General features: G+C 37.2%; 2 protein-coding genes and 1 non-coding gene across 5 annotated transcripts; 2 read left to right on the top strand and 1 right to left on the bottom strand.

Annotated features, from left to right (window-relative positions):
- The first annotated feature begins 507 nt into the window (after positions 1-507).
- Positions 508-8,641, top strand: LOC127789141 (pyruvate kinase 2, cytosolic-like). The gene is made up of 16 exons (XM_052317941.1): positions 508-699; positions 821-917; positions 1,101-1,198; positions 1,669-1,824; positions 2,453-2,530; positions 2,872-3,003; positions 3,670-3,750; positions 3,829-3,900; positions 4,020-4,109; positions 5,502-5,646; positions 6,064-6,152; positions 7,331-7,426; positions 7,560-7,627; positions 7,736-7,835; positions 8,013-8,072; positions 8,201-8,641. Exons 1-16 carry the CDS (start codon positions 631-633, stop codon positions 8,351-8,353), a joined length of 1,584 nt encoding a protein of 527 aa, XP_052173901.1. The 5' UTR covers positions 508-630; the 3' UTR covers positions 8,354-8,641.
- A 1,425-nt stretch (positions 8,642-10,066) lies between these two features.
- On the top strand, positions 10,067-10,139 carry TRNAR-UCU (transfer RNA arginine (anticodon UCU)). The gene has a single exon. It is a non-coding gene; the product is annotated as a tRNA-Arg (tRNA).
- Positions 10,140-10,304: 165 nt separating this feature from the next.
- LOC127789266 (trihelix transcription factor DF1) lies at positions 10,305-12,421 on the bottom strand. Of its 3 annotated transcripts, none has more exons than XM_052318131.1 (2): positions 11,996-12,421; positions 10,305-11,821 (listed from the first exon to the last, which is right to left on the bottom strand). In XM_052318131.1, the coding sequence occupies exon 2, from the start codon at positions 11,814-11,816 to the stop codon at positions 10,449-10,451; it is 1,368 nt and encodes a 455-aa protein (XP_052174091.1). In that variant the 5' UTR covers positions 11,817-11,821; positions 11,996-12,421; the 3' UTR covers positions 10,305-10,448. The 3 variants fall into 3 exon arrangements, with proteins under 3 accessions (XP_052174091.1, XP_052174090.1, XP_052174088.1); XM_052318130.1 differs by having other exon boundaries at positions 10,305-11,829; XM_052318128.1 differs by having other exon boundaries at positions 10,305-12,421.
- Between the last annotated feature and the right edge of the window lie 4,027 nt (positions 12,422-16,448).

Below are 16,448 nucleotides of genomic sequence, written 5' to 3' on the forward strand. Positions count from 1 at the left end.
TTCTTATAAAAATGGGCCAGCGAAATTGGAAACAAAAGTAAAATAAAAAACGGGAACTGAGAAGAAATATAAATATCGCGAAATATCGGACGCGGAGAACTGCATTGATGAGGTGCGCGGCACACGGCAAGGGCAAATTGGAGGGCGGCCCACAGGATTTGATGTTTGATGTTACGTCGGGCCCAAGAAAGGAGAGTGGAGTTCCGGCTCGGCCCACCGAATCCACGGAACATGCGCTCCTCGCGCCTGCCAAACCTCAGAGCAACCGCCCACCGAACCACGTGGCTTCGGAGTGGGGGTGGTGTGCTGCCTCCGTACAGAACAGACCCATCGCGTTCACGACTTACATACATGCGTGCCTACTCCCCAATTTCTCGAACCCCGAAATACCCCCGAGAAGGCGAGATTTTGATTCCACCTGGCTCGGTGCTCGAAAATCAAAATCAAGCTGCGTCTCTTCTTCTTCTTCTTGTATTTCCCTCTCGGTCTGCTTCTCTCCATATTGAACCATTCTCTCTCTCTCTCTCTCTCTCTCTCTCTATCTATCTATCTATCTATCTATATATATCGGTGCTTTGTTCCATTGTTGGGGTGCGAATCTTCAGAGTCCTTCATTGTTAACCAGCAAAGATGCACGCGAATCATCTTCTTCTCGAGGAGCCTATCAGGATGGTCTCCATTCTGGAGCCATCCAAAGCAGTAAGTTTCCTTCCCATCAGTTTCTTTCAGTTTCCACTGCCGATCTATGCTCTTATCACGCGTCTGTCTCATGTGTTCCTGAATTTGATTTTGGAACTTTGAACGATGTCGTGTTACGCAGAATTTCTTCCCTGCAATGACGAAGATCGTTGGGACTTTGGGGCCGAGGTCTCGATCCGTGGAGATCATCTCTGGCTGCCTCCACGCTGGGATGTCTGGTAGTTTATTGATTCCTCCATTTTACTCTCTGTATTCCCTAGAATTTGTTCGTTGTTTTATTTGCTTTGCAGTGTTTTGTGTGTGTGAGCACAAGCTGTGCAGTTGGAATTAGGGTTTGGTTTCTTATGGATCTTTGGATGATATTTGAGTAATAGATTTTTGGCGGCGTGTGGTTTTGGCAGTGGCTCGGTTCGACTTTTCTTGGGGGGACGCGGACTACCACCAAGAGACTTTGGAAAATTTGAGGGCCGCCGTGAAGTCTACAGGGAAGCTTTGCGCTGTACGTATCTATCTAGTTGCATGCGTGTTTAGGCTTCAATTAGCAGTCGTTGATGTTCTCCAGATGATCTTGGTTGCGCGTTGATTTTGTCTTTTGCTGTTCTGCCCTTTGTTCTCGTTATTTGCTTGAAAAATGTGAATTTTGTCCTTTTCTAGTGGTCGGTTTCCTTTAGGAGCCTTATTTGGCCGCAGAGAGAAGTGATGGGGAAACGATCTAGTTCTTTTTTATGGTGAAAGAAAATGCATTTTGAATGTGTTTTACCGTGCTGTCTTTGGTCTCTAACAAAATGGGGGTTCACCTCAACGTAGCCAAGTAATTGGTGGACTTTGTTGCCAGTTGAAGTGTGCTAAATGATGAATATCCAAAGGAATTTTGGCAAAATTTTATTTTCTTACATTTTCCAAGCGACCCACTAGAATAAACCTTTGCAAAGTGAAGAAGTGGGATGAGGCTATGCTATTGTTTTGCAGGTGATGCTAGATACAGTGGGTCCTGAGTTGCAGGTTGTCAACATCACCGAGAAATCTATTTCTCTTAAAGAGGATGGCATCGTAGTTTTAACACCCCATCAAGGTCAAGAGGCTTCTTCAGATGTCTTGCCAATTAATTTTTCTGGGTTGTCGAAGGTAGGGAAGTTCATATACCCCCTTAATATGAACCTTGTTACCTGTATTGTGATTGTTCATAATTCCTGGCATGTATAAATTAGTACAAGCATGCTCTTGACTTTCTAAACATTTATGTTTAACTTTTCTTGTCTTCTTCCTTTTTATTTCGTGTTTTTTTGCTGTAACTCAAATGTATTTTTCCACATAGCCTCCACTTTTGGCTGTTTCTCATTTATTTTCACCCGTTCAGTGCATGTACGTGTGTAAACTCCAGAATGCACTAATATGCTTCTTGAGGCCTCATGGTTCTCTTATAAATATCCGTTATGTTCCTGTATCAGTTGATTATGCCCTTGTGGATGTTAGACACTAAAAGATGGGATTGGATTGTGAAATGGAGAAGATCTGTTGCCTTGTTGAAATGTAGGATTTGTATTGTAGTGATAATGATCAAATTTAAACAGTTGTAAAACTGGCCTGGAGAAAATTTTCCAGCAAAATGAGGCAATGCCTGGATGTATTTCCTTTTATAGTTCTTGAAGTTTATGCTTGGTCACTTTATCACATAATAAATTTTTGCAAAGTAGTTGCAATAGTTCACATCACCATATTATTTATCAACAGGATTTTGGTGTGGTTTTTGCAGGCTGTGAAGAAGGGTGACACCATCTTTGTTGGTCAGTACTTGTTCACAGGAAGTGAAACTACTTCTGTTTGGCTGGAGGTAGGGGGCAGAGTGTCCAGATGACTTTTTCTTAATGGGTTTTATTATATCTTGTTTCTCTGTGAGCATGTGTCTGGCCCTCTCTGTGTGTATGCTTCTCTCACAAGTTTTAGCCATGGGGGTAGGAGTTGGATTGCGAGTTTGAATACTAATGGTAGGGAAGTTGGTGTATTTGTTCGATAATTTTCATTTTATTGTGCCTTCTAATATTGAACATATTCATCTGGATTTGTTGGGGAGTGGAAGTAAATTTAGGTTTGAACTGGATAGCTTTGCCTTGTTCTGCACAAAAACAGTCTGGGACATGATGACGCATGCATTTGATTAACTGGTTTGAGCAGGTGGATGATGTGAAAGGGGAAGACGTGGTTTGTGTGATAAAGAACACTGCAACATTGGCCGGGTCATTGTTCACGCTCCATGTCTCTCAAATTCGTATGGAGTTGCCAACTCTTACTGATAAAGACAAGGAGGTGAGTCCTACCCTTTTGGGCACTAAAAACTTAAATACATATTTATGGATCCAACACTCTGTAGAGGAGCATACATGAAACTAAAATGGAAAAGTTGAGATATTCCATCTTAGGTGGATGGAGTTGCATATTATTGATGGTCAATTTGGTTTTATTTTGTAAAGTCGGGGCAAAGTTATTAATGCCATGGTATGTAAAAGCTTAAAGTTATTAATGCCATGGTATGTAGAAGCTTTAGAAGATGTGTGTTGGATTCATTTTATGTTACCACCTTAATAAAGTGGGTTAAATCCTGATATAAATGCACGTCTCCTTTCAAAAATCTGCATAACACCTTTGAAGTTGCAATTTGATTTGCTTTTTGCCTATGGGATTTGTTTAGCTTCATTTTAATGCACCTTAAAATTAAGTTTCTAAAGGGCCTCTCTAGTGCACAAGGTTTGCTGCTTTGTGAGGATCTGGTCTATATGTAGCTTATATGTGTGTGTAGGCTGTTTAACTTAAATCAGTGACCTTTTAGTCAGAAAAGAGCAACCTTTACCATTGCTACCTAGGCTTACCCTCTTCAAGAAATAAGTATATACCTAAATTAAATCAAATTCCACTTGTTTCCATGACTTGCATTACCAAGTTATTTCCTGATGGACTGATCATCACCCATTTCAGATCATTAGTACATGGGGTGTAAAAAACAAGATTGACTTTATCTCTCTATCCTATACTCGGCATGCGGAGGATGTTCGTGAGGTAACAATTATTCCTTGGTTGGTGCCTCTTTCAGGCCTTATTAACTCTACTAACCTGCTTCCTTTGGCTGTAATGCAGACCCGTGAATTCTTATCTAAGTTTGGTGATCTCAGCCAGACCCAAATTTTTGCAAAAGTTGAGAATGTAGAGGTGAGTTTCAATGTGTTGGTAGCTTATGTGAGCTTGCCTATGCTTTTCAGTTACCAAGTTCAAAGAGAATGAATGCAATTCTATGAGAGTTTGAACTTGTGGGTGCTTATTTCTTCCAGGGTTTAATGCACTTTGATGAGATCTTACAAGAAGCAGATGGTATCATCCTTTCTCGTGGAAATCTAGGCATAGATCTCCCACCTGAGAAGGTTAGTAATTCCACTTGAGCAAACTATATGTGATGATTTTGCGATAAAATTTCTGCATCGATGTCTGATGGCTGTCTGTTTATGATCATTCAGTCATATTTTCACTGATTGGTCTCAATAGAATTGAATGTAAGGTGCCTTTGCCTACAAAACCATGCATAAAGAGTTTGATACAGATCTCTTGGCTGATTTGATGCTTAAATTTTTAGGTCAAGTGGTTATATGAATGTACAATTTGACTTTGAAATCTCCCTCTGGATCTTGGTGTTAATTTACTTTTTGTTTTCATCTGATTGCACATCGTTCAAAATGTTTGTTTTACCTGGTGGGAGGTGCTTAACATGTAGACAATGAGAAGAATTGACATAAGCTGTTGTCATTCATTTTCTAATGTTTTGAGCCTCCAGCTTTATGGATTGTTTAGCATGCCCGGTTTGTTAAATGCTATGGTAATATTAATGGTAGCCTAGCATGAGAAAAATGTATCACGCTGCAGGTGATTTATGTTTAACGGCTAATTGGCTGGAGGATGTAGTTTCCAGGATTGGGGAGGTTGGCACTGCTTCTCATGGTTGTTCACATGCATACTCTTCTTACTTTGTGTGCTTTACTTGCTGAACTATGTGGACTTGTGTCTTCTTGTGGTTTGCAATTTCTTATTGTGTCAGTATTTTTTTTGGCATTTTAAACTGAGTGAATGGACATATTGGTCACTGTAATTGTTCAAATGGCAGTTAAATAAAATGCACATATGGGGTTAGTTGGACATGTCAATTGGAAATTATTCTAAGTTGGAGAAATTCTAGTTGTTGTCCTTTGTTGTGCATTCGTCTTAGTAATATCCCTTTTTGAAGGATCTTTGTCACTTTGTAACTTCTAATTTTCCTTGATATATTTTCTGTTTCTTGTGAAGTAGAAGAGAAATTTGTGTAATTCTGTGGGTCAATTAGGTATAACCCACCCAACTTAGTGGGACTAAGGCTTAGTGGTGGTGGTGCTGTGGGCCCATTAGGTTGAAAATTTTTTGAATTGCCTTTTAACAATGAATTACTTGTCACCCCTACTATTTCTTGATATTCCTTCTCTTGATGTTGTTTTATGGAGTAACATGAAGCAAAAGGAACTTCTGTTTCTTCCTGCTTGTCTCATTGTAGAAGTAGCACTCCAAAATTACTGTTTTCTCACAGATATGTTATATTGTTTTATATTTATGTGTCATCCATTGTTGGACCACCAATAAATTATTTAAACAACATGCAATAAATTATTTAGATTAGGAAAAATTTTAAATTCTTTTTTTAATGTGCAAACTATATTCTTACTTGCATTCAATTGTGGATAGCTTCCTGCACAGGCTATTTTATAACTGGATTCCAATCATGCAATTTACAGGTATTCTTATTTCAAAAAGCTGCTGTTTACAAATGCAACATGGCTGGAAAGCCTGCTGTGGTGACTCGAGTTGTTGATAGTATGACTGGCAATCTTAGACCAACTCGTGCTGAAGCAACTGATGTTGCCAATGCTGTACTGGATGGTGAGTTGCATTTTGGTTACTTTTTTGAACAATGGAGTAAGTCCTGTGGTGGCTCTGATCATTGAAATATTATTCTTTTTTTATTTTTTACCTTTTTAATGTAGATAGATAGTTCTAGAAGTTTCTGGCCTCTTCTGTGCATTAGAGGATTTGCCTACTTATTGGTGCCTTGTTTTAGGTCTCTTTCTAATCTTATTTATTCAAAACGGTGTGTGTGTGTGTGTGTGTGTATGTGCATGCGCATGCGCGTGTGCGCTTGTGTAATGTGATTGCCAATTATGTACCCCTGCTGAAGGTTCCTTTTTAGCTTCACTTTGTAATCTTTATTAATCTGAGATGTTTGATATTATTTACTATCATAATGTGTATAATCTGGGGCCTCATTTTGCTTTCTCCTCTGATTCTTAATGGTGACAGGAAGTGATGCTATCCTCCTTGGTGCTGAGACCTTTCGTGGTCTCTATCCTGTTGAAACAATTTCTATTGTTGGTAAAATTTGTGCGGAGGTAAACTAAATCAACATTTCTATATCTTTCTGTTGGATGGTTAACTTAATTGAAAGCTGTTTAATCATGCAACTTGGACTAGAAGTGTGAAACTAATTTGTATATTAATTTGTTCACTTTGATTTCCCTATAAATGGAGGGTTGTCACTCTTCCGTGTAAAGGTTCTATTTCTCTTCACTGTGTAAGTTGACAAAAACAATCATAGTTTAGAAATGGGATTGATTGTTGCTCATGCTGCTCAAATTTTGTGGTTGGTGGGGATTGTGTGTTTGCTGTAAATTATATTCTGAGAATATTTATGTTCATCAAACTTCTGCTTGTAAGAATTTAATCTATGTTGGCAACAATGAGAAGTAGAAGTCTTTTTACAATTTTATTTTGCTTTTTTTTTTTAAATGTTAAAAGGAATATATTTATCCATGCACACAAAGCATAAAACGACAGAAATACACCAGGCCTTAATCCCACTAGCTGGCAAGGGCTACTTGAATTCTACGTGGCCAATTATCTCTATCTATGAGCATACCTTTTGTAGGGGTCATTATGCCCCATGCATGCCTAAGAGTTTCTTATCTTTTTTTTTTTTTTTTTTCTTTGGATTTCTTTTATATCTTGGGCAAATTTTTTTAATCTCTTTTGCTGTGAACTTATTCCGTCACATCCACTCCTTACAATAGCATTTATTGGCCTTCTTTTCACATGTATAAATTATCTTAATCATGTCTTGCACATCTTATCTATTTGTGCACACAGCATATTGCTTTTATACATTTAGGTCCTAGTTTTGAACAGTCCCGTATTTGTCTTATTTCTTTATCTTTTACCAGATTCAATTAATTCTTCTTGATATCACATACATGACTTCGGAGGGTAACTCTGATTTACTGCACACATGATGTTTGAAATAGTTTACTATATCTGAAAGATATCTATGGCTTATGCAGTATAACATGATCATATGCTTATGTCTTCCCTTAATTTTTTATCATTCTGCATTGATGTTTTATCATATTTGATACAAATGTGGTTATTGTGTTTGGAGTGGCATATGATTCCAGTGGATGTGATGAAATGATCTGCCACTCAAGACATTACTATTAACATCTCAGTCTTATCTACTTCCTTGTGTTCCATAAAATGCTATTGCCAGTTTACTTAAAGATAAGTTTCCATGCAGGCAGACAAGGTTTTCAATCAAGATGTGTATTTTAAAAAGACTGTCAAATATGTTGGAGAACCAATGACCCACCTAGAATCCATAGCTTCCTCTGCGGTATTTTGTTATGGTGTTTTTGTTCTGTCCTCACCCTTTTCTCCTTCCCTAATAATTTTGACTTTAAATTTGTCTATTTATTTAGTAACATTAGCATGTGCTAATACTCTCTCTCTCTCTCTCTGTTTCTTAGGTACGAGCTGCCATTAAGGTAAAGGCATCTGTCATTATTTGCTTCACTTCATCTGGAAGGGCTGCAAGGTATATACATCCTCTGGTGCAGATAAAACATTTCGTCTACTTCCAAATACACGTTTCCTTGATGACTTTATGTCCATAGCACTCACATCAAATCTCAAAAACATGCAGGTTGATCGCTAAATATAGGCCAACAATGCCAGTTCTATCTGTAGTCATTCCCCGGCTCAAAACCAATCAACTAAAGTGGAGTTTCAGTGGTGCATTTGAGGTGCGGTCATTTATGGCTTTTCTTCTGCAAGAATTGTGATTTATTTATTTTATTAGTTTTTCCATAAATTTGTCCATTTGCCTTCTTGTTTCTTGTTTCTATTTGCTTTTCCTTTATACTGATGGGCTGACATCGGAGATGATCGTTCTGGTCTTTCTTTTTATGATGAATGGTTAGGCAAGGCAGTCATTAATAGTTAGAGGACTTTTCCCCATGCTTGCTGATCCTCGACATCCTGTAAGTTCTTATTTTCCATATTAATTTTGTGCATACTGATCCTGTCGATGGTGTGTGCCTCTTTATGTGCTGAACTTCTGGTATGTAGATTTGGACAAAACTATGGTTTACCTTATTTAATTCTGCAGGCTGAGTCTACAAATGCAACAAATGAGTCGGTTCTGAAGGTTGCGCTCGACCATGGGAAGGCCTCCGGGGTGATAAAGTCACATGACAGAGTAGTTATTTGTCAGAAAGTTGGGGATGCATCTGTCATCAAGATTATCGAGCTTGAGGGCTAGAATGCTTCATTTTTTCGTGTTTTCAGCCATTATTGCGCCATTTGTTTGGACAGTCGTGGACTTTGTTGCCACACCTTATGAGGTCCAAGTTTTGAGGTTTTTTGTTTGGACACACTTCACAACATTGTACGGTATAGGTGTAGCCTTGCAGGTCTGTTTATTGATACTAAGAGTGCTGGGAACTATGGCCTTGGTCGCCCATTTTTGTTGAATTCTCATATTACATTTACGTGTTTTATGGTCGATGATAATGTTAATTGATATATCCAGTTTTTGGGTTTGGAAAAAGGAACCTTTTATTCTTGTCCGTTTCAACTTAACTACATGTAACATTCTAGCCAAGAGCGGAACTCTTTGCCTTGTGATTAAGTAAGTACTGGCACACGAACACCATTACTTGATTGCATGGAACTCCAAGTGGTGGCCTGAGTTTTGTTCTAATTAAAGGTGGAATTTGTTGCATCTTTCTCTTGAACTTTTGAGCCAGGTTGAAACTAAGGCCTGTTTTTTTTTTTTTTTTTATCATTTTTTGTTTTTAATTTTTCAAAACACTTTTCCTTACTTATTTTTTAAAATATAAAAAAAATAAACACAAAACTCAAAATGTTCAAATTGTGTTCTCGAAATAGTCACTTCGAATTTAAAATGTGAAAAATATATTTAGTCATTTTCCTTCTCTTCTCTTTTCTCTCCTCTCTTTTCTCTTCAAGGCTCAATCGCCACTACCCCTGTTGTTCGATTGCCAAATGATCGAGTGTCGAGCCTACCACCACCCATCGCTGTCAATCACCCGCCTCGCTTTCTTTGCATCGCATCTAATATTATCGCCCTCATCAGTCAATCGATTGCTAAACAACCAAGTATCGCGCCTGCCATTATCGTCAACCGACAATCCCAACGACAACTGCTATTTGAATTGCCGCTTGCCTTCTCTTCATCTATCATTTCTTCTTGATTTCTTACCGCTATGACTGCTCTTCTATGATTTGATTCTTTATGTGATTTGATTTTTTTATTTTATTTTATTTGAATATTAAATTAAATATGTAATATGATTTTTTTATTAATTTTTTTAATAATATTTCTAAAATTAAAGATTCTATCTATGATGAATAAATGTTCTGTTATTTGTATAATTTTTTTCTTAAAATAATAAAAAATACATTTTCAATAATTTCAAAACACAATCAAAATATAAAATTAAAAATAAATTTAAAATTCAAAATTAAAAATTAAAACACGAAAGAGTACCACTTAAAATTTTCAATTTTGATCTTAACCGTATTGGAGATGCAGAATTCACATAGCTCTAACCCTGGTGGGATTTAAGATTTGTGATGGTTGTTGTCATCGTTTTGCCGAGGTTCAAGAAAGGCAAGCTTCCTGCGGGCCCTTGGGCCAAACCAAACAATGGGTCGGGTCTTGTGATGTTTGCTTGCCGACTGGTTATCTTCTCCCATAAATTTTTTTCACGCATCAGAATGGATCATGTTACATGTACACTATTTTTGTACATCTTGGGTTACACAAGGGGTATTATGACCAAAATACCCTGCGCCTCTCTATGAGCCTCTATGCGCCTCATGAGGGGTTTTTTGTCATAATACCCCATTTTGTAGTTCAAGGTGTACAAAATGGGTGTACCAATAGCATTTTCTTATATGGAATTAAGAGAATCGGTCAAGTCATTGCACTTGTCCCAAACCAATAGGTGCGCCCATGGCCTAATGGATAAGGCGCCTGACTTCTAATCAGGCGATTGTGGGTTCGAGTCCCACTGGGCGTGTGTTGTTTTTTTGGTAAGCATTTTATATTTGGAACCCTGAATGTGCACACTGAAAATTAAAAGGAAGGGATAGTAGAAACGGGATTCGTCATCTACCAACACGATATGCCTGGCAACCATAAATAGAAGATGGAAGTTGTGGCAGTGTGGAATGGATGGAAGAACTGATAAAGCTGATACCATTATACTACATAAACAACCAAATGGGAAGAGCATAACAAAAATGGTATTCCATCTATTATCTCTATTTTATATCTAATCTACTACTATCCATCACATCCATATGCACAGATTCATTCATTCATTCATTCATCCCGAAATGGGAGACGGGTCACTCCTCTTGCTGGAAGAACCTTGCTGCTGCTGATGCTGAAGATCACCCAATTCCAATTCCTTCTGCCTAAGCAACAGCACCATCCTCTCATTCTCCAGCATCATCCTCTCATTCTTGAGCTTCTCCCTCTCCATTTCCCTCTCCTTCTTGCTGCTGAATTTCACCCACTTCAGCCTCTGCTTCTCCAGCTCCAACTCCTCGTAATGGTACCCCACCCTCAGCTCCTCCAGCTGCATCAGCCTCCCCTTCACCCACTGCCTCTTCTCCGCCCCGCTCTTCCCTGCGTCCTGCAACACACTCGCCATCTCCCCTGCCATTTGTTGCAGCGCCGCCGTCGCCGGACTCCACATCCCCCCTTTCCTCGCCCTCTTTCTCATCATCGCCCTTTCTTCCCCTCCATCTTCGTCCTCATGGCCTCTCAACCCGCTCCCCACAGCCCCATCTTCGTCATCCTCCTCCTCGTCCTCGTCTTCCTCGTCTTCCTCGTCGTAGTCGTCTTCCTCCACTCTCCCCGAATTAGGCCCCATCGAGGCATTATGAACCGACGCATGGAAACACCGCTGCTGCTGCTGCTGCGCCGCCGGCTGCTGCTGCTGAATCTGAGTCGGCTCTCCAGCCCCCTCAGTCGACGGACTGGCACCCGAAGCCCCAGCGCCGCCGGCGCAAGTGTTGTGATAAGCACACATCTCCCGGAAAAACAAGTGCTTTGAATTGAGAAGCTTTTTGACCTCTTCCTTCATTTTGGGGGACAAATGGTCCATGGAATCGAGCAAACTTTGATTCTCCACCACCCGGCAGGCCGTGCCCTTCCCGAGTATATCGTTCACTCTCTTGTACCTCTTGTTCAGATCATTGAACTTATCTTCACACTGCTGCGGAGAGACATAGAACCCTCTCTCCATCATCGCTCTAGAAACCGATTTCCACTTCCCTTTCTTCTGCAAAAAGCCCCCGCCTTTCTTCTTCGGATCGGCCGCTTCGGAGCTGGCTTCATCGCCGATGTAGTACACGACCATTATCAGCAACCTCACCATGTTATCAGTCCACTTCATTCTTTGCCATGGAGAAGCCTTCCTTTTCCCATCTCCACCACTGTCTTCATTAGTGATTCCAGGTTCATCTTCATCGCTGAGAGTCAATTGCTGGGGTTTGGCTTTCTGAGTGTTGATTGGGTAGCCTTGTTTTTGGGATTGGGAGTGGTGATCGGGCTCAGAATGGCCAAAAACCATCATTTGGGGATGTGGGCTGTGCTGCACATTAGGGTTTTGAGAAGGGATTGGCTGTGGCTGGTGGTGCAGTGACATCTCCAAGCCCAGCATTCCAGAGCCCATGGTTGAGTACATCCCACCTGGTAAACTGTTAGGTTCCATGAAAAGATTCAAAAACTAGCTGTAACTTTCTACTCTACTTAACTCCTATATGCCAATTAGAAAATGCCTAAAAACAAATCTACTTTGCCCACCAAATCCTAGAATAGCAAGTGTTTTCAGGACCGCTCACTTTGGATAGAATAGAAACATACCCAGTATCCGAAATGATCTCCAGAACAAGACCCAGAAACCGGATTTTCAAGATTCACCCGAGAACGCCCAAGTTCTCCGAGACGGGATTGAAGCGTTACATCACCATGTTCTGATCGAGGCCCCTTCTTCAATCAGCTTTTGCAGCTTTCTATCGATCAGTTTCCTTGGAGATAGAGACAGAGAGAGACAGAGAGAAGGAAAGTGAAAAGATGATTCGGAAAAGGCACATTGTGGCGAGTGATATAGGTGGAGAAAGCGTGCGTTAGCAGATACAGAGAGCGGAGCAGCTGGTTTTGGGTTGGCAGGTTTTGGATTTGCATCACACAGAGAAAAACTGCCCATGGTTTTGCTTTTCCACGCGAGAGAGAGAGAGAGGAGAGAGAGAGAGAGACCACAGGATTTTTCCAAAACTAAGCCCTAGCCGCTTCTGCTCTCCTCTCTTGACCCATAACCCTTTCCTTGATTTAACTGATTCTTCCCAAATTAATAAAGATATGGATTGGGTCGGCTGTGGACCGTCAAATTTGCTCCTTGATTCACTACGTGTGTGCGTGCGATGGTTCCATTTCATCCAACCCCACTTAAAAGCATTTTAATTTTAAGTTACTTAAAATTATCGTATTTGTACAATATTTTCTCATTTGTATTTTTAATTTTAATAGAAGAGATAAATTATAGGTAAAAAATTTATCTCACTACTCAAGATAAGAAATTGAATCCACGATCTACTAATACAAATCTCAATTTATCGTGAGACAATCATTTAACTTGTACCCTAAAAACTAATCTTAAGTTGATGTTTGAAACCAAACTAGTGTTACGTATAATAAGCCCTACGTTGTTACGGAACCTCCGCGTGCTACTTCTTTGTTCTTTCCTAAAGTTGAAACCTTTGATTGATAGCATAATCTCAAATCTTGTATTCTTCTTCCGAGCATTCTCCTTTATTTAGCATTTTGGAATAAGTTATATGGACCCCGAGACTTCGTTCTAGTCAAATTAAGAAATTGTAGGCCAGTCAAAAATGGGAATCTTAACATAATTGTTTTGAATAAATCATAATTATATTAGAGATGTTTAATGCATCATGTCACTAATTGATAATGTTGACACAATTTATCGATGAGCTCAACTTGATTCATCTCAAATATAATTATACTCATATAAAAGTATCCAATGAGCTAGTCATTGATAAGCTTAGCACTATTTTCCTCTAAGTATAGTCTTGTCCCGAATATTGTAAAAATTAGGTAATGTACTTAACAAGACTCTAATAAATATATAAAGATGTCGAATGAATTGGGCCACCGACATACTTGGCCCAACTTGTAAATAAGAAGTACCATCGTCAGCTTGATCCATTTTAAATGAGTTATAACTTTATTAAAAATGTGTTCGAGTTAGCCTATCGTCTTAGACAACTCATATATGAATAGTATCGAGGTGTCCTCCCAAATTAAAGTTGCCCTGACCCATAGCCTTCTTGTAGATTGCACTCAACAAAGATTGCAATTTTGGACCACTGTCTATGGGCTCTTTATGAAATTTCTCTTATTTAGTTTTCATTAACTTTCAAAACTTTAGGTAGGGTGAGGAAGAAAAAATTGAAATAGTTGATCAAATCAAACCAATCTAAATTGTCAAATTGTAACATAAGCCAGTTATAGTTTAACAATTTTAAAAACAATATAAGTGATCTAGTTTGAATTTTGAGTTTTAATAAATTGTCAAACCCAAATCTAAAATAAAATTAATTTTTTTATAATTTAAATTTTAATTGATTAATTAATTTAAATTATCTTTGGTTCAGTGATTTTATAGCCAAGTCTTTGAAACAATCAATTTTTTATCTCACTCTCAACCAAAATGTTTATTGTTTGTTAGTATGTTTCCTTATTTTTTTTATTAATTGCTATTAATTATAATAATTGAAACCGTCCAAACCACTAACCCATAATTTAGGTCATGTGGCTATGGTTTGAAAGATAAAGAAATCGTCAATGAGAATTCGATTTTCAAATTGATTTGTAAAACATATTCTAAAGCGTCCACACTATATAATGATACGCCTAACCCAATATTCAACTATTGATATTTGTTATATATGCCTTCTCTAAAAAGATATTGAATAAATTTGTATAAATAATTTTATTTGTTTAAGTCTCGCCATACTAAATCATCTTTATATATATATATATATATATAAATACAATTCAAAAATACAACCAATAAAAACTTACACTTTACAAAAATAAAACCTAGAACCTAAGGTGGTGTTCTCTTCGTCTTTCAGTTTTGAGTTTTGAATTTATTTTTAATTTTATATTTTGAGTGTCTATTTTAGGATTACTGAAAATACATTATTTTTGTCATTCTAAAAAAATATTTCTCAAAATTGAAAACTAAAAAATGCGTTCACTTTGAGATTTTAAGAAGAATTAGTTTATGTTATTTTATTCAATAAATTTGATTCAAAATAAATTATAAATATTTATTAATAAATTATAAACTTAATTTAATAAATTTAAAATATAATACCAAGAATAACCGATGATTTAATCATATATAATAATGTATTAAAATTACAAAATACTTTTTAAAATCATTTTTAATTTGATCCAACTAATAATTTCATAATAAAATTATTTTTACCTACAAATAAAAATTTGACATTAATTTTAAAATTTAGATTACTCACCATAAATAGCAATAGAAAAAATTTATCTAAAATTATTTTACATAACAAAAAAAATTGCATGGAGGGCAGAAGAAATTGCAAAGAAGAAATGGCATAACATAAAGGCGGTTGCGGGCGGTGGGGCAGTGACGATGTGGCGATGATGGGAGATGGCAGTGGCGATGGCGGATCTGGCCTTGGAAAGCAATGGAGGTGATGGTGGTGGCAAGCAATGGCAGTGATGGTGATGGCAGTGGCGAGTGATGGCAATGATAGTGATGGCAGTGGTGAATATGGACTTGGAGGGTAGTGGCGATGATAACGGCGGTGATGGTGGTGGCGATGATGGCGTTGGAGGGCAATGGCGGTGATAGGCAGTGGCGATGGAAGATCTAGGTTGCTTGTTGGAAGAGAGCAAATGAAGATTGGAAGAGAGAAGGAAGAGGGAGTGTGTGAGAAGGAAAATGCCTGCGTTTTTCGTGTTTTCAATTTTTTTCGTGTTTTGGCTGAAAATAGTCAAAATGGTTTTTTGTTGTTTTTCATTTCCTTTACAAATTTATTTATTGTTTTTAAAAATATATTTTTAAAAATAATATATTTTCAATAATTTAAAAAACCAAAAATAGAAAATGGTCTAAAAATGACAAAGAAAACAGGCCATAGAGTTCTCAAACTTTTGTCAAAGTTGATCTCCTCTTCAACTACTTATACATCCTCTTGTCCATTCTCTTAAATTGAAATAATAATTAACTTAGTAGTTTGAACACCAATTATACATAGAAAGAAACATCTTGATGTCATCCAAATTTGTAGAAAGGATAACAAACCTAACGCATAATTATACAATAATATAAGTAAAAATGGATATGTTTGTGGTGGTGTAGGTGGAATTGGGCATCATCTATAAACATACATACATCAAGAAATTATACATCATCACAATGTCCACTCTTAATGGGTCATACCAAAACTTTCTAAAATGTACAAGTTTTAGTTATTTGAAACCTAAGCACCTATACGAGATATACACACACACACACGCATTCATAAAGCATCTAATCCTAATTTAAAACCAATTTTAACTTAGAAAATAAGCAATGACAAGTTGTGTTCAATGTTGTTACTACTTACTAGTGAATTCTTTGAAATAATTATATAGAAATAAAAAATACTTTTAAAGTTTTCAATTAGTATTTTTTTTTTAAATTTATCTAATTCTCAAGCGGTCAAGAGTTGTTCAGTCGTGAAAAACTATCTCAGATTTTTAAAAAAATATTTTACAAAAAATGAGAAACTTAGAAAATTTATTCAAATATAAAGATTTTTTAAATGAAAAATATAGATTTGGGAGATGTGATTTTTCAAAATTGAATTGAACTCAAAATTATTAAATTGAGTTTTTTAAGTTAATTTGGAGATTTAAAAAACTCAATTTGTAATGCTTTAAAGGGAAAATAACTCAATTTTTGGAACATATTATAAGTCTATAATCTTGAGTGACAAAAAATTGATATCAAAGTGCCAAACTTTTCGTCGATGTAAAAATTTTTCATAAATCATCTTTGTCCTATTCTCTAACACAAGTCATATAAAAAGAATAATTTAAAATATCGCTCTTTTGAAAGGTTAATTACACTAATAATAACTCAACTTTACATTCTATTACTGTTTGGTCACTAAATTTTGAAATGTTACCTGTTAGTCACTGATATTTCAAAACGGTTACTGTTTAGTTACTGAACTTTGAAATGTTACTTGTTTGTCACTGATATTTC

The sequence above is a fragment of the Diospyros lotus genome, chromosome 13 (assembly GCF_014633365.1).
Source record: "Diospyros lotus cultivar Yz01 chromosome 13, ASM1463336v1, whole genome shotgun sequence".
NCBI classification, from domain to species: domain Eukaryota; kingdom Viridiplantae; phylum Streptophyta; class Magnoliopsida; order Ericales; family Ebenaceae; genus Diospyros; species Diospyros lotus.

What these genes read in the sequence shown, in the direction of transcription:
- LOC127789266 (XM_052318128.1), bottom strand. Translation starts at nt 11,843, where the DNA reads ATGGAACCTAACAGTTTACCAGGTGGGATGTACTCAACCATGGGCTCT.
- LOC127789141 (XM_052317941.1), top strand. Translation starts at nt 631, where the DNA reads ATGCACGCGAATCATCTTCTTCTCGAGGAGCCTATCAGGATGGTCTCC. An exon ending in TTCTGGAGCCATCCAAAGCA is followed by an intron (nt 700 to 820) that starts GTAAGTTTCCTT and finishes CGTGTTACGCAG; the next exon opens with AATTTCTTCCCTGCAATGAC. An exon ending in AATCCATAGCTTCCTCTGCG is followed by an intron (nt 7,427 to 7,559) that starts GTATTTTGTTAT and finishes TCTGTTTCTTAG; the next exon opens with GTACGAGCTGCCATTAAGGT.